Raw genomic sequence first — 16,644 nt, forward strand, 5'->3', positions numbered from 1 at the left:
CGATTGGACAGCAACTCGGGGCACGTGTAGTGTGTGGGCGATGACGGATTTGTCCACGAACTGATATGCGTGAAGTGAAATGGGGGGGTGCTTTAAGGAATATCTAACTGCAAAACTCAAAAAAAATATTAAAAGAAATGATTCCTCCTGTGATGTTATCATCACAGGAATCATCTTAGCTGAAACCAATGACGAAAGAAAGCTGAAACAGGGAATAGATTTTAATGCAGTTAAAAAAAAACTCACACTAGGCCTACAAACCTCAAAAGAATCAATAAAATCTTGACATCACAGATTAACATGCACTGTACATGACTTTGAAGTTCAAAACGTCAAATGGTAACGGAAACGTCACTCTTTTTTAATATTGTGGTTTGGGAACAATTATTTTTATTGTTTTGGATTAAATTTCTCGTCAAAAATAATGTTATTTGTTGATTAAAAATATAAGTGTGGTCCTTAGATAACCTTAGAAAGATATTATACAAATTAAATTAAAAATGGAGGCGAACAGTGTAGTTTTGTGCGACAATCTTATTAAGTGGTTGCGGACACTTAATTTAACAGCAAAACATGGAAATCCTCTCGGTAAACAATATTAATAATTTACCTTTTGTTAATACTTAACTCTATGCTCGATTGTTGGTATAATTTACCAGCTACAATATAGTGTACTTGCTTCCTGTTACGATATACAGTGTTGGACAGTAACTACGTGTATCTTAGCTATTATTTGGGACATTCACTGTGTCCCTAATAAATTTATCTGTACTAAATAGGTACCGACGTATTACCTAATCAAATGGAGTCCTAATTCAGTTAGCTGTATTATAACTTCCACCCACTCACTCTATCTCATTACTCATCATGCAACTGTGTGGTCACATTATAGAACTCTCAGATGGGGTTGCAATAGCGGAAGCTCTCACTCAAATAGCCCCTGAATATTTCACCCCAAGCTGGATATCAAAGATCAAGGTGGTTGTCGGCAACAACTGGAGGTTGAAGGTCAGCAATTTGAAGAAGATTCTGGATGGAGTTGTTGGTAAGACCCATTGCAAATTGTAACAGGCTAGTTAGATTTAAAAAACAAGATTTTATTATACTAAGGTAAGAAAAAGAATTACTAAGAAATGAATATGTACTACTAAATCATGTATGGCCAATTTGTAAGACTTCTTTGAGTTTAATAACATTACACATAATATCCTATTACTAAGCCATAGCCATTCTCAGTTTTACCTGTGTTTTTTATCAATATGTTTATATTTGTAGACTATCACCAAGATATACTAAACCTCAGCCTTCAAGAGTTTGCAAGGCCAGAAGTGATCAACATTGCCGAGCATGCGGACCCGGCTGACCTGGGCCGGCTACTGCAGCTCGTCCTCAGTAAGTTATTGTTAAATAATAAATTAATATCAAAACAACGAATTACATCCATGCTTACGTTCATTTAAATAAACTGAGCTTTACTTGTAACTGAAAACATATAATTAGTGTAATCTTACACAATTTTCTATTTATATTATACTATAAATCCTACAGGAGAAATCTCACACTAATCCTAAAAATGATAATTTCAGTCTTTGAATTTTAATCTGGACCTTTCCATATCAGGTTGTGCTGTCAATTGTAACCAGAAGGAAGAGTACATAACACGCATCATGGAGCTAGAGCTGTCCTGCCAGAGGTCCATCATGCAGGCCATACAGGTCAGTGGACTCAAAAATTTGCTATTCTTTACTATACTTTTTTTTTATTATTTCAAAAATAATTAGGCTTTGCTATTCAAATTTACAATACATTTTTTAATTATTTCAAAAATAATTAGGCTAGAGGTCAAATTGAGGAATGATATCAACCAATTCTGTAGTCTTGCTCTCATGTAGATCTACCTCTATTGATAAAAATGAATTGTCACTATTAGCCACCATAGTTTTGTTTGTCATTGTCATTTTGTAAATTTGTCATTTTCTAATGCTATTTAGAATGAAGAGCATTTAGAAATATATTAATGGCGGATGGTGGCATAGTCTATGATTTCCACTATGAAGTGAAGGGTGGCTTTCTCGCCTCACAAACATCTTTGACCTACTTCTCCCTGCCGAGGTGTAACTGCCATGAAAAGTAGATTGTCTGATAAATATCGTTTATACATGTATAGAAGCATTAAGTATGTTTCACTTGAGTAGGTTTCTTCTGTACCGACACTGAAACATTATATTCTTACGGTGGTTAAAGTACCTACCTATGTAATAATATCAATGTGGATGTATAGGATTAGGTAGCTGAATCGCATACGTTATAAGTGTGATAATTAATATCAAATGCACTTTATTATTGATTCACAAAAGTAAGTAAGTACAGTCTAATTTACATAAAGATAAGTTTACCTTTACAAGTTTGCGTAAGAAGGCCGAGGATAGTGTTATAGTTTCGTGACGCTTATTATGGGGTGAAGATGATGTTGATCAGTTTAGTCAGCAAAGTGCATATTCAAACTTAAATACGTAAACAGCAAACACGATCTTATCACCTCTCAAATAAACATAAGATACTCATTCGAATCAGCCAATTTATTTTGAAGCTTAAATTAAAATTTGTTACACCTGTATTTTAGCTGGTTCTCAGCCAAGTATGCTAAGTGAGCATCAAGCTAAAGCTAAACAGTACATAAATACAATGCCGATGACGTTGATTACGAAAATTAATGAACACTGCATGCTTGCTTTACGCATTGTGAATCTGAGCTAGGAGGAGTAAGTTTTATGAGGCTGAATTTTATTTAATTGTATTACCCAACACGCGGTCCGTTGCCGCTCTCGTGAAGAAACTGTATATTTTAATTACGGTTATTTTATGTCCTTGATTCGCAAGAAACATATCAGTTTACATTAAAACGGCGGGTAACATACAGTTTTTATTACGTTTTTTTGTACACATTTGTTGATCGTTAATTAATAAGCGTCATGTCTCGTGTTGTAACGAGGTGTCTGTTAAATAGTGTTGATGTAAATTTAGATATAAGTGCTAACTGTGATGTTTCCGTGATATCTAAGTAATAAGTAAGACATTGAGGTTTGATTGTTTTTGTTTCGTAAAAAAATGCTCATGTTTTTTACAAGTATCAATCCTTATTCTGTACATCTTAAAAATTAATAATAATATTAAAAATTTTGGCGCCTATATACGCTCTGTGCGTGAGTGTTCTATCAAAATCAGTTCAGCCGTTTGCCGGTTATTGAAGTTAGCTTTTATATTTATTTACGGCATTGATAAAAATGGGTAATTTATTAACTTGTCCGATTATATTTATCTGGGGAATTTAAACCCTTTGCTTGTAGATTGTACAATTGTATATACACAATAAACATCCTGTTATGTTTCTGTTACTTTGAAACAAATTCTCATCGCAAGAATTCGTCACTCACGACTTCTTTTTCAATAGTCAGATAAAACTTATCTGGGGAATAGTACTAGATGCTGCTTCGTCTGAATGTTAGTATTAGACAGTGACGGCAACAATTTTATTCGTCAGATAACATGTATCTGACTATTGACAAATCAGCCCCTAGGGCGAGGCCACAACACTGCGTTTCGACGCCCGTCGCGTCGTGTACATATGGGCCAGGCAACAACACTGCGTTGCGACGTCGCATCGCAAAAATCTGCGACTGTTTTAGAAGTTTTCCCGTACAAATGCTTAATTTATTGTCGCAGATTTTTGCGATGCGACGTCGCAAAGCAGTGTCGTGGCCTGGCCCTATCTACTTCCCACTCTCAAGTGTTCAATTGGAGAGAGCGAGAGAGTGGCACGATGCGACGTCGCAACGCCGTGTTGTACCCTCGCTCTTAGTCATTCATGACTTATATTTCAGGAGCTAGAGACGCTGACGCTGGGCGGGCTGCGCGTCGGGCTGGCGCCGGACGCCCCCCGTGCGGACCAGAGCGAGGCGGACATGCGGGACGCCCTCGCGCAGCGCTGCCACGAACTCGACAACCAGGTGCGTAGCGTGGGAGACATCGGTTTAGCTCAATACTTAATCATTTATACAGGGTGTTGCAAAATTGGTATATTCTGATTTCAGTTTCGGGCTTAGATTTACCATGCTGCACATGTAGGTTTCGGCTTAGTATACCCTTTTTGCAAGACCCTGTGTAAGTTTTTCAGGTGTTCAATACAGCTTCAGCTAGGTACATGATAGTATTTTCACGGGTCTAGCCCGCTCATATGATAGAGATATTGACAGCCAATTCTTCTTAGAGCGCTTGTTGATGTTTTTACATAATACGAGTCACTTGGTCCGTGCATACTCTTATATTGTAAACCCCGCTTTACAGAAGACTTCATAATAGAACGTAAATGCATTATCATCGCAAGTTCGTGCGATATTTTTTTCGTACGAATCTGCGATTTTACATATTGATGTCCGAAAAGGTGTCCTGTTCGTAGCCAGTAGTGGCAAGATGGGCAGAGTGTTGTGGCACTCGGCAATGTAAACATTGTAAGGCATTTTTTTGGACCGGTCTTCAGAATGATTGATGCGGTACTCGATGTTGTTACACTCTGTCTAACTTGTGATTGAAGTTATCAGCTGGTTTGAACGATGCAGACCTGCTGTCAAGCCTTGAACGATTACGACGTAGTAATACTAATAATGCATGGAATATTTCTCACATAATTATTGTAGCTCACGCTCAAACAATACGAAAATAATCGCGTTTTATTGAAACAGTTGGACTTTGTACACTATTTGCGTGAAATTTTATTAGTTTTGGATTGCATCGGGCGACTGTTGGTACGTACTTACACCAAAAATGTTATTTAATTGAATTCGCGTATTACTTTACTTATACATGAAACATGTATTAAAAATATTATGTAAGTTGTGATCACGCAAGTTCTCATTGACTTAATTGGTCAGTCAAACTTACGCTTTTACCAGCGAGTGTGCGTACAAGTTAACTTTATACAAAAGTATTTTATATTTAAATCAAAATATTTAAATACAAACTGTGCTTCCCTTTCCTTTGTATTCAATTCATACATTATTGAGGAAGTAAATTCTCATAACAAACGAAAATATGATGCAGTAATGCCGTGACCCTGACACCAACTTCAGTGTGCTAAAATGTGCAATCATAAGTTTATTAAGTGCCTTATTGATGTTTCTAAGCCTTGTAGGAAACCTACAAGTATAAACTTACACAAGTTTAAGGAAACAGGTTTCCAAACTTCGGTTCCATTAACCTCCGAAGGTCTAACACGTTTTTATTAGTGTTCATAAGTTGACCTAACCTCTAAATACAACCTCACCAGGTGAAAGTGCTCCAAGAGGAGAAGATGACGCTCCTGTCAGAAGTGTCCCGGCTGTCGGCCGCGCGCGACGCTCGCGACGACGAGCTGGCGGGCTCGCTGGACGACGCCGGCGCCTCGCTGGGGCCCGCGCACGCCGGCACGCTGCGCTACAGCCACATGCGCGCGCAGCTCGGTATGTATGAACTACTAGCTGTTCCCAGCTGGCGGGCGACGAGCTGGCGGGCTCGCTGGACGACGCCGGCGCCTCGCTGGGGCCCGCGCACGCCGGCACGCTGCGCTACAGCCACATGCGCGCGCAGCTCGGTATGTATGAACTACTAGCTGTTCCCAGCTGGCGGGCGACGAGCTGGCGGGCTCGCTGGACGACGCCGGCGCCTCGCTGGGGCCCGCGCACGCCGGCACGCTGCGCTACAGCCACATGCGCGCGCAGCTCGGTATGTATGAACTACTAGCTGTTCCCAGCTGGCGGGCGACGAGCTGGCGGGCTCGCTGGACGACGCCGGCGCCTCGCTGGGGCCCGCGCACGCCGGCACGCTGCGCTACAGCCACATGCGCGCGCAGCTCGGTATGTATGAACTACTAGCTGTTCCCAGCTGGCGGGCGACGAGCTGGCGGGCTCGCTGGACGACGCCGGCGCCTCGCTGGGGCCCGCGCACGCCGGCACGCTGCGCTACAGCCACATGCGCGCGCAGCTCGGTATGTATGAACTACTAGCTGCTCCCAGCTGGCGGGCGACGAGCTGGCGGGCGACCTGGACGATGGGGGTATTTCATATACTCCTCACCTCATTTTCTTGCGTGCTGGCCAGTCAGCGACTGACGCTGAACTGATTGAGCAATCCTTTCACCACAGTGTCAGACCCTGCAGCCATACAACCACCAAAATTTTACACAAAAATTTTCAAGCAGTATTGGTGACAAAACTGACATAGTTATTATGGATCTGACAGATTATTGTCAGATAAGCGAGCTTGTAAGGATTATTAATTGCTATGTGTCGGTGGTGGAAATAAATACTGCTGGCCTATAACACTATTGTATGTCACCAACACGCTAAGAATAAGGCCCAAGCGCTAAGATTAAGACCAAAGTGGACCTAAAAGTGTATTCTTTGGTCAAGAGCATTTATCCTGTAACCTATCATTACAAATGTTCAAATAACTCCATAAACCCTCCCCCCTCAGATTCGCTGAAGGAGGAGCTGGACAAGGTGGAGCTGCAGCGCGACGACCAGCGCGCGCGCGGCGACGCGCTCGAGCGCGAGCTGGCCATCATCAAGCTCAGGAACGAGGAGTTGCAGGTGAGGGGTTAAGACACAAGCTGTGTGTTTTGGAGTTTATGTGGTTGAATTAGGGTCTGAGACCAAAGGAATTCTTTTTTGGCAGAAGCTTTAGGTATAAGCGGTTCGAGCGCAAGCTGGCCATCATCAAGCTGAGGAACGAGGAGTTGCAGGTGAGCGGTGCAGTCAGAAGCTGCAAAAGAAATGTTAAGCCTTGTATCCACTTGAGCATACTCAGGCGAATGAGTAAGCGGCTCAGTTGATATTTATATATAGCTCATGCGTCTCGACTTGAGCGGCACGGCCAAATGACCCGCTCATTCGCCTGAGCATGCTCAAGTGGCTTCAAGGCTTTACGCTAGTATTTTGGGGTTTATGTCGTTGAAATCCTAATTTGGCAGAGGCCTTAGGTATGAATGGTTTTTTTTTTTTTTTTTAAGATTTTATTATCACTCCACAGACTTTATGTCCGTGCCTTTTTGAGAGATCAATATATTGTGAGAGTTTGGTTGTTTTTTATCTTCATCTTTTAACTACTCACTACTCAATGTGGAAGCTTATTATATATATATATTTTATCTTTTATATATATATATTATTAATAAAAAAATATTTTTTTTGCACTTCTGGAGGAAAATCTACACAGACACCTGGGAAGGGGACCCAGGTAGTGTCGGCCTTTAACCGACTAAAAACCCCCAGTTGTGCATTTCTTGTTTGTTTTATTCAGTCACACTTACAATTATAATGGCAACAAACATTTGAAGGGTAGGGCCAGTGTCAACCGTCTTCACAGAACTTAACAGACGCCTGTCAGTGGCCACACACTCCTTTTGTCATAGCTGTTGTTTTGCCTGGTGTTAATGTGTGACAGTGTGCTTAAAACTATCTTAATTTTATTTGTTAGTTCTTATACAGATAATATTAATTCATGATATACTATACAACTACATATCAAAACTATACAATACATGCTATATACTATACATAACAAAACTATAAAATACATGCAATACTGTTTGGCCGTAAATATAAAATTAAAATCAAAATTCTCCTATTCCGTCCCATTTTGCGTTGCCAAAAGCCTTGATTGCTGGGCAACGACCTCTTTGTCCCGATTTTTTATTGCCATCTTTAGGTTGTACTCGAGGATCCGTTTCTTCGGTGCTGTTATTGCCGTTTTAGCGAGGTTGCCGATAGCGTCCTCGGTGTCATCCGCATAGTAGGTGCAGGCGGTGGTGTTCCTCGACAGCGCCACTACTGCGTGAGGTATGCTATCGTGCAACTTTATTTTATCTTTTGTTTTTATGATAATGACGAATTCGTACGTCAATCCCTGTGCTTCGTGTATGGTTAAGACGCGTGATCCCGTTCCTTCTCCAAACCCTTGGCTGGTCAGGGTCTCTTTTTCTTCCTGCGTATGCGTCAGGAATAGAGTGAGGTATGAATGGTTCGAACGAGAACTGGCCATCATCAAGCTGAGGAACGAGGAGTTGCAGGTGAGCGGCGTGACGTGCCTCCCCTCCCTACAGCTCCCCTGCAGCAGAAGCTGGACAAGGCGAGCTGGCCATCATCAAGCTCAGGAACGAGGAGTTGCAGGTGAGCGGCGTGACGTGCCTCCCCTCCCTACAGCTCCCCTGCAGCAGGAGCTGGACAAGGCGAGCTGGCCATCATCAAGCTCAGGAACGAGGAGTTGCAGGTGAGCGGCGTCGTGACGTGCCTCCCCTCCCAACAGCTCCCCTGCAGCAGGAGCTGGACAAGGCGAGCTGGCCATCATCAAGCTCAGGAACGAGGAGTTGCAGGTGAGCGGCGTGACGTGCCTCCCCTCCCTACAGCTCCCCTGCAGCAGGAGCTGGACAAGGCGAGCTGGCCATCATCAAGCTCAGGAACGAGGAGTTGCAGGTGAGCGGCGTGACGTGCCTCCCCTCCCTACAGCTCCCCTGCAGCAGGAGCTGGACATGGCGAGCTGGCCATCATCAAGCTCAGGAACGAGGAGTTGCAGGTGAGCGGCGTGACGTGCCTCCCCTCCCTACAGCTCCCCTGCAGCAGGAGCTGGACAAGGCGAGCTGGCCATCATCAAGCTCAGGAACGAGGAGTTGCTGGTGAGCGGCGTGACGTGCCTCCCCTCCCTACAGCTCCCCTGCAGCAGGAGCTGGACAAGGCGAGCTGGCCATCATCAAGCTCAGGAACGAGGAGTTGCAGGTGAGCGGCGTGACGTGCCTCCCCTCCCTACAGCTCCCCTGCAGCAGAAGCTGGACAAGGCGAGCTGGCCATCATCAAGCTCAGGAACGAGGAGTTGCAGGTGAGCGGCGTGACGTGCCTCCCCTCCCTACAGCTCCCCTGCAGCAGGAGCTGGACAAGGCGAGCTGGCCATCATCAAGCTGAGGAACGAGGAGTTGCAGGTGAGCGGCGTGACGTGCCTCCCCTCCCTACAGCTCCCCTGCAGCAGGAGCTGGACAAGGCGAGCTGGCCATCATCAAGCTCAGGAACGAGGAGTTGCAGGTGAGCGCTGTGACGTGCCTCCCCTCCCTACAGCTCCCCTGCAGCAGGAGCTGGACAATGCGAGCTGGCCATCATCAAGCTGAGGAACGAGGAGTTGCAGGTGAGAGGGCTACCAAGAAGCTGTTGGCGAAATGTTACGCTAGTGTTTTGGGGTTTATGCTGTATTTTGTAAGGTTTGAAACCAATTGGATGTCTTCTTTGGCTGATCCCTCTGTTTATCATACAGGGTAAGATAACCAGTTACTTCTTGGTGTTCTGGTGGCTTATCCTTCCGAATGTTATCCATCATCAATTAGTCATTGCTCGGGATGAGCCATTGGCGAAGAATTTGAAACCGTAAATCCTCACGCCTTGTACCTACTAATGTACACATTTATTTGCTAGCATACTGACTTGATAGCGCGCTTGCCAGTGTTATGATGTTAGTCCCAAAGTAACAGGGTGTGGGCAGTCGCCATTTTTTGGAGACATCCAAGCAAGCCAATAACAAAAATAATATCTACTACTGCAGTAGTGAATCTAGCCCTACTCATTTGCCATAATCATCGGACGTAATCATCTTTAATTCAGTTACTATAAACAATTAATATTGTTCACCCTACTCCAGATAGCGGCATCAGAAACAGCAGCTCTGAAGGACGAAGTGGACGCGCTTCGAGAGACGGCTGCCAAGGCGGCGACTCTGGAGGCCACCGTGGCGTCCTACAAGAAGAGGATGGAAGAACATGTGGACTTGCGGAGACAGGTGGGGTAGACTGAGATAGATATACTTACTTTCTGTTTCTAAGATACATAACTTATAGATGGTAAATATGCACTTTGAAAACTTATAATTGACACACTTTTCTGATTGATGATAACTTTTTGATTGATTTAAATGCCTCAATAGAGGAGTATTAACCGAGTGGTATAGCACCAATGAAGCCGCTTCCTCAACATGTTTGTTTCCCATTTCACTCCTCCAAAATGTCCCATTTCACTCCTCCAAAATGTCCCTAAAACCCTTTTTCGTAGTATTTTTACCCTTATAAAATATAGCTGTTCCCGCGCGCTTCGCTTCGCCTTAAAAAGTTTTCCCGTGGGAATTCCGGGATAAAAAGTAGCCTATGTTCTTTCCCAGGGTCTAGACCGTATGTATACCAAATTTCATTCAAATCCGTTTCGTAGTTTTGGCGTGAAACAGTAACAGACAGACAGACACAGTTACTTTCGCATTTACATTATTAGTTAGCATATAACCATAATACACATCTTTTTTCCCCTATAATGTACATAACAATAATATCCATCTGTAATCTCCAGGTTAAACTACTAGAACACGCGAACACAGAGCACGTGCAGAGAGCCATCGAGCAGGAGCAGGCGGTGAGCCGCGCCACTGCGCTCAGACAACAACTGGACATTTATAAGAAACAGGTATGTACACTTGTCCAAAATTAATAATGCACATGCAGATCTTCACACCCGAATCATTAAATCGTAAGACCCTTAAAAAAACACTTGCATTTTTCACCTTGTTCGAAAGAATTAGGAGTCAATATCATGTGTCACATAATTGAAAACAACCGATCTGTCAAAGATTTCTATGCGCATTATCAATTTTGGAGCACTGTATTGTAGTATGAGAGCAAAATAGCGAGAGGTGTCACGATTTTGACACATTCCAGTACTAGGATCTCGCCTCCAAGGGGTCCTGAAATGACAAAAACATAACATCTAATAATAATAAATCGCACTCCACCATCTGATAATAATAAATTGAAAGATGCGATGAGACAGAAACGCCTCACATGTGGCATAGCAGTATACTCTCCAAAGCAATACCCTAACCTAACCGGTTCAAATGCTTTTTAGTGCCAATTTCTCCATACTCGGTTATCTAACCGAAAGGGATTGATTTATAAATGATCTCCATATAAAATGAATGACAGATGTTTCAAAAGTCAACCACTACTCCCTAGTTATGCTCTAACCGACTATGGAGAAATTGGTACTTAAGCGTGGTCTTCAAACCAAAGTGGGTATTTTGAAGCATCGAAATTTTTAAGGTAGCGCTAGCGCCCAATTTCATATAGAAAGTATTCTAACAAGCCCTAAGCTAGGCTAGAAATAAAAAACTTACCAATTTAATTTAGTTTTTCTTTAATTTTCATTTATATTTTTCCAGGTAATAGACCTAAACGAGAAGCTAGACGCGGAGATAACGAAAGCGGACAAGCTAGAGATAGAGAACAAGAAGATACAGACCAAGTCGGCGTCGCTGCAGAGAGAGCGAGACGCACTGATGCAGGAGAGAGACACGCTGAGGGAGACCGTCGACGAGCTCAAGTGTTCCGCTTCACCCGGTCAGTTGTATTTTTGAGACATTTTGAAGCTTAAAAAAGAGTTTTGAGCTGTCCAAACCATCATCAAACTTATATAGAATCTTGCGACCATCGTGACGTTAGAAAAAAATGTCTGACGCCTAGGCATTCACAATGTTACACTCTTGAACGAAACAGACCACTTGAATCGCGGGTATGTGGTGATACACTAATAGCGACATAGCGACACAACGCGCACTGAATCTATCGTTAGATTCTGACGCATTCCGCCCTCGCGCAATCTGTAGAGTAGACCTAAAAATGATTTCTGTGCAGCGAGCACCGGATTCGATACCATTTACGAATCTACATGAAGGGTCAATTTTACCAAACGCTAAACGTATTTAAATAAAACTTTAAATACGTTTTGTACTAACTGACAGACGTATGACAGGCTACTAAATACGTTTAGCGTTTGGTGAAATTCCACCTAACATATGGAAAAAACAAATGTCACTTTTAGAACTAACTTTGCCTTACATTTTGACAGTGACAGTTGACGATACGCAACGTTAACGGAGGATCGAAACTTGTGCTCGCGACTCTGCTATGATATCCGAATTTAACAATAAACTGTTGAATGGTCCGTCCCCAGCCCGCGAAGACAACGTGTCCCGCGAGCTGATGCCAGCCGACGTGCGCGAGCGGCTCATCCGCCTCGAGCACGAGAACAAGCTGCTGCGGGGCGCCCTGCCCGCGCAGCCCGACCACGCCTCCGTGCAGGTTAGCTGATACTAGTAATCTAGTATAGTAAGGGGCAATACTAGTAATCTGGTAAGTATAGTAAGGGGCAGAGAAACCTGACCCCCCTCAGAAGCATTGTTACTGTGAGACCGATACTAGATTACCGTACTGGTAAATCAGAACTAATGTGCCGTTCCCTTTTAACCGATGACGACTGGAGTGCCACAAGGCATTTTCTTTGAACCCATTTTATTTCTTATGTATTTTACAAACGTCTACATTGGCTATATGTTTCTTTCTGGTTTTAATTGAATTAACAATTGTCACACAGATATCAGATTGGCACTGTGTGTAGTTATTTCTGGCATTACCGATACGGACAAAGATAGGTAACAGATAAACGTTGGACGTAAACCCCAACCTATAGCAGTATCTGTCTATGTGCGTATGTCCAGCAGTAAACAATACAATAACACAATCATTCTTTCCACAGACGCTACTAGAAGACTACGCAGCCCGCCTAGAGAAGCAGCGAGCCACCAACAGAGAGGCGAGTCAACGGATCATGCAGTTAGAAGCGGCACTAGAAGCTAAGGCTGAGGCACATAACCCACGCCTAGCACACGCTATAGAAGACTCGCAGAGGAAGTGTGAGTTTTGTGGTGTCTCTTTCACTCTTATGTTGATGGTATAAATAATGTGAGATAGGTAGAGGAAGTCAACGGACATGCAGTTGGAAGCGGCATTAGAAGCCAAGGCCGAGGCACACAATCCACGTCTAGCACACGCGATAGAAGACTCGCAGAGGAAGTGTGAGTGTTGTGCTGTCTCTTTCACTCCTTAGTTGTTAAGAGGTGTAGAGAAAGCGTGAGTGTCTTGCTGTCTCTTTCACTCTTATGTTGGTGGTATACAGTAATGTGAGATAGGTAGAGATAGTCAACGGATCATGCAGTTAGAAGCGGCATTGGAAGCGAAGGCCGAGGCACACAATCCTCGTCTAGCACACGCGATAGAAGACTCGCAGAGGAAGTGTGAGTGTTGTGTTGTCTCTTTCACTCTTATGCAAATACGATACAAAATACCGGTACTGGTATACCTTCATGTGAGATGGGTAGATGAAGTCAATGGATCACATATACTTGTAGAGGAAGTGTGAGTGTTGTGATATATCTTCCACTCTTTCGTTGATGGTATAGATTCACATCTATAAAAGAAGAAGAAGCGTACGAAATGTTTAAGCCGACTGCTATCTTAACTGTACTCTTAAACTTTTAAGTAAAGAGATGATCTGCCTTCTGTTACAACTTTTACACTAGAACCTCTAATAACCTACTCTTCCTTTCCACAGCCCTCCAAGTTGAAGAGCTCCAGGCAGCATTAGCGGAAGAGAAGCGACTGGTGGCCAAGATGCAGGAGGCTTTGGCGGCGCGCGAGGCAGAAGTACTGGCAACCGAGGACAAGTACAAGAAGTGTGTGGAGAAAGCCAAGGAGGTCATAAAGACGCTGGATCCGAGGACTACAGGTGAGTTTTGTTGTGATGCTTTAGCAAACGAAGCCGTAGTAGTTATGAGCATCGTCAGTCTACAGGGTGTTGCAAAAAGGGTATACTAAGCCGAAACCTACATGTGCAGCATGGTATATCTAAGCCTGGGCTTAGATATACCATGCTGCACATGTAGGTTTCGGCTTAGTATACCAATTTTGCAACACCCTGTATAATAGGCCACTGCTGGATATAGGAGATGTCAAGGAGAGCTATAACATGCAACACTCTGTCTTCTGTCTTCCTCATCTAGCCACTACCGCATATCGCCCTACGTGCGATGCTGTTCTGGTGCAATTTGATACTACAATATTACAGCTCGGTAGCGATAATGAATCCGTACCTTCCATATAAATATCTCCGAAATTATAATCACCCACTTTTTACTATACCGAAAGGCTATTGTATATAATTACAACCATAAGTATTTATTAACGTTTATTTTCCCACTCTCTCGCAGGACAACAGTCGCTAACAGACGCTACGCTGGCCTACTCCAGGGGCACCGGCGGCGGCGCCACGTCGAGAGGGGACGCCACGCCCGCCAATAATAATAGACACGAGTAAGTCAACGTTTTGTTATCCCGTCATATATGATAGTTGCTTACATAATTTATGTGCAAAAACATGCATGCAACATATAATAAGAAATTTAAGGGAAAGGAGCATCACTGAAAGACATATCTAACTATAAGCAGATTATATCTGTTCCTTATACGTCCGGCACACCCTGGGCAGTCAGCTAGTCTGACTGGATAATCCTGGAGATGCTAATGTGACAAACACTAGACGTGTTTTAGTGTTTCTTGTTTGTCACCAACACGCTCGGAAGAAGACTGAACAGCGGCTGAATAGAGTGAAATCCAGTCCAAGGCGAGTTTCTTTGTTGAAAGTGTTAGTTTTTGTGCATCTATGCATAAGTAACATAAATGTTTTACTCTCAGATGGAGCGGTGGCAGCGCCAGCAGCGAAGAGTCCCGCATCAACAACAGCGAGCAACGCCTGCTGACCTCCGCGTGGTACCAGCTCGGCGCCCGTTGCCATAGAGACGCCGTGGAAACCCGCTTCGCCCTGCTCTCCGCCGGCCACTCCTTCCTAGCCAGGCAGCGCCGCGCGCCCCCCCGCCCGCGCCCCGCCAACACCCCCGCCGCCTCCACCGCACAATGACAGAGGAACAGACCACGGATCGTTCAGGAGTGAATGAAAGGAAGGTACTGAGTGAACGTCAATTATGCCCGGGCTGGCAACTGTCTTTGTTACCAGTTGGCTGCCTTATTGTTAGTGAAATGTTTTGTTCTGTTGGCTTCGGTTTGAAGGCTGGTGCAAACTGGATGCGTAATAAGCCGTGACGCGTGAATTTAATGAATGAAAATATATTTTTCACTGCACTATAACTCCCTTCCATGTATCAAGTCTGCTCCAGCCCAGTTAAACTTACCTACGGTAAGGCAGTTCATTAGTATTACGTTAACCAAAGTCCCGATACCCACCTGTAGTCTTGCCTGTGACCGTTCAGTATTCGATGGCGTTGTTACCCGTGTAAATAGCCAGCCGACGTGTTGCCAGCCTAGCCCTAGTTAAGTCTAGGTGTGCTAAGTGGAGTTCATTACTACGCAATTTTAATGAATATTGATGACCATAACCACTTGCCGCCTGTGCTATTATCTGTAGCATGTTTTTGCACTTCATTATAAGAACGTCGGGGTTAGTACCATAAATATGTACAGAAGCCGTATATTTTTAATACTATCGCATAAATTTTGTAATGAAAAAAAGTATCGGCCTTATTACTATAGAATTGATGAAGTCGAAAGTGTTATCGTCCGCTACAATGTAGGCGTAATCTTCATAAATCCATTGGGGATTTCTTTAGAGTCAGTTTATTTACGAACTTTTAGTGTTTTGTATAATGCTCAATCATTTGAATTTATTTACTCTTAAACATGTGTTTTATTTACATTTACAAGACGAAAGTTAATCTTTATTTACGAGTACGATCAAAAGCTTTCTTATAGAAAAAATCATGTATTTGTTTATTACATTTCATGATCATAATTATGTGTGCAAAACACAGAATCTCCCGTCTGTATAGAGGAACATATAAATAAATATTTTAATTCAGACATGTCTGGCTAATCCTTCCATGGTGAAAATGGTCCAGAAATACAGTCCACAGTCCATAAGCAGATTATATAATATAATAGATCTATTAATTTTATTGCGTATATATTCTGTTTATAAATATAGAAAATGTATATAAAAATTTCTACTATGCATAGCCAATATCATCATAATATTGGCTGATTATGACGATAAAAAAGATTGGTTTTGGTAGAACAGCATTGGTTTTGAGATATCCAATCAACATATTTCAGCATTCTCAAGTTAATGTTTTTGAGCAGTCTTGAAGTAAATGTTTGTGTAAGTTAATAATACGCGTGTGCTTGGGCTTGACCCGTAGTTGTAGGTTTTATAGAAAAAAAACATGTGAAAGTTCAATTGAGTTAGGCATTTATATTTATTTAAACCACATTTTTTATTCATAGTTGATCAATGTGATATAAAATAACTAACAAGTGTGAAAGTGGCATGATTTTCCCCGGCTTATACCAGGGTTTGTTTCACAAATAAACAACCATATTTTCAGGGTTTTATAGGATGAATCGTGTATTTAATATTAAACTGACTTAACATTAATATTGTGTCAAATAATTATTCCAAATGTAATCGCTGGTTGATTAATGTATTAGTTCTCCTATAGACATCGATTTACGAATATATGCCTTGTAATTTAAATGTAAAGACTTTATATACTGGGATTATATTAAACTATGCACTTACGTACTCATCACAACACAAATACCATAAAATATGTATATTTAAGTCAATATATTATTAAATTTACAACTAAAACGTATATAGGATGATGTACTTGATGTAATTCCAAATTA

The 16,644-nt window shown here is 42.7% G+C and overlaps 1 protein-coding gene across 1 annotated transcript; it reads left to right on the forward strand.

Annotated features, from left to right (window-relative positions):
* The first annotated feature begins 345 nt into the window (after positions 1 to 345).
* LOC105397473 (protein hook) lies at positions 346 to 15,804 on the forward strand. Its single transcript, XM_048633040.1, has 15 exons — positions 346 to 588; positions 893 to 1,045; positions 1,276 to 1,392; positions 1,621 to 1,715; positions 3,882 to 4,007; positions 5,324 to 5,495; positions 6,507 to 6,622; positions 9,711 to 9,848; positions 10,406 to 10,519; positions 11,271 to 11,448; positions 12,062 to 12,189; positions 12,644 to 12,800; positions 13,499 to 13,672; positions 14,154 to 14,256; positions 14,638 to 15,804. The coding sequence occupies exons 1-15, from the start codon at positions 501 to 503 to the stop codon at positions 14,858 to 14,860; spliced, it is 2,082 nt and encodes a 693-aa protein (XP_048488997.1). The 5' UTR covers positions 346 to 500; the 3' UTR covers positions 14,861 to 15,804.
* Positions 15,805 to 16,644: the final 840 nt, after the last annotated feature.

The sequence above is a fragment of the Plutella xylostella genome, chromosome 5, assembly GCF_932276165.1.
Source record: "Plutella xylostella chromosome 5, ilPluXylo3.1, whole genome shotgun sequence".
NCBI lineage: Eukaryota > Metazoa > Arthropoda > Insecta > Lepidoptera > Plutellidae > Plutella > Plutella xylostella.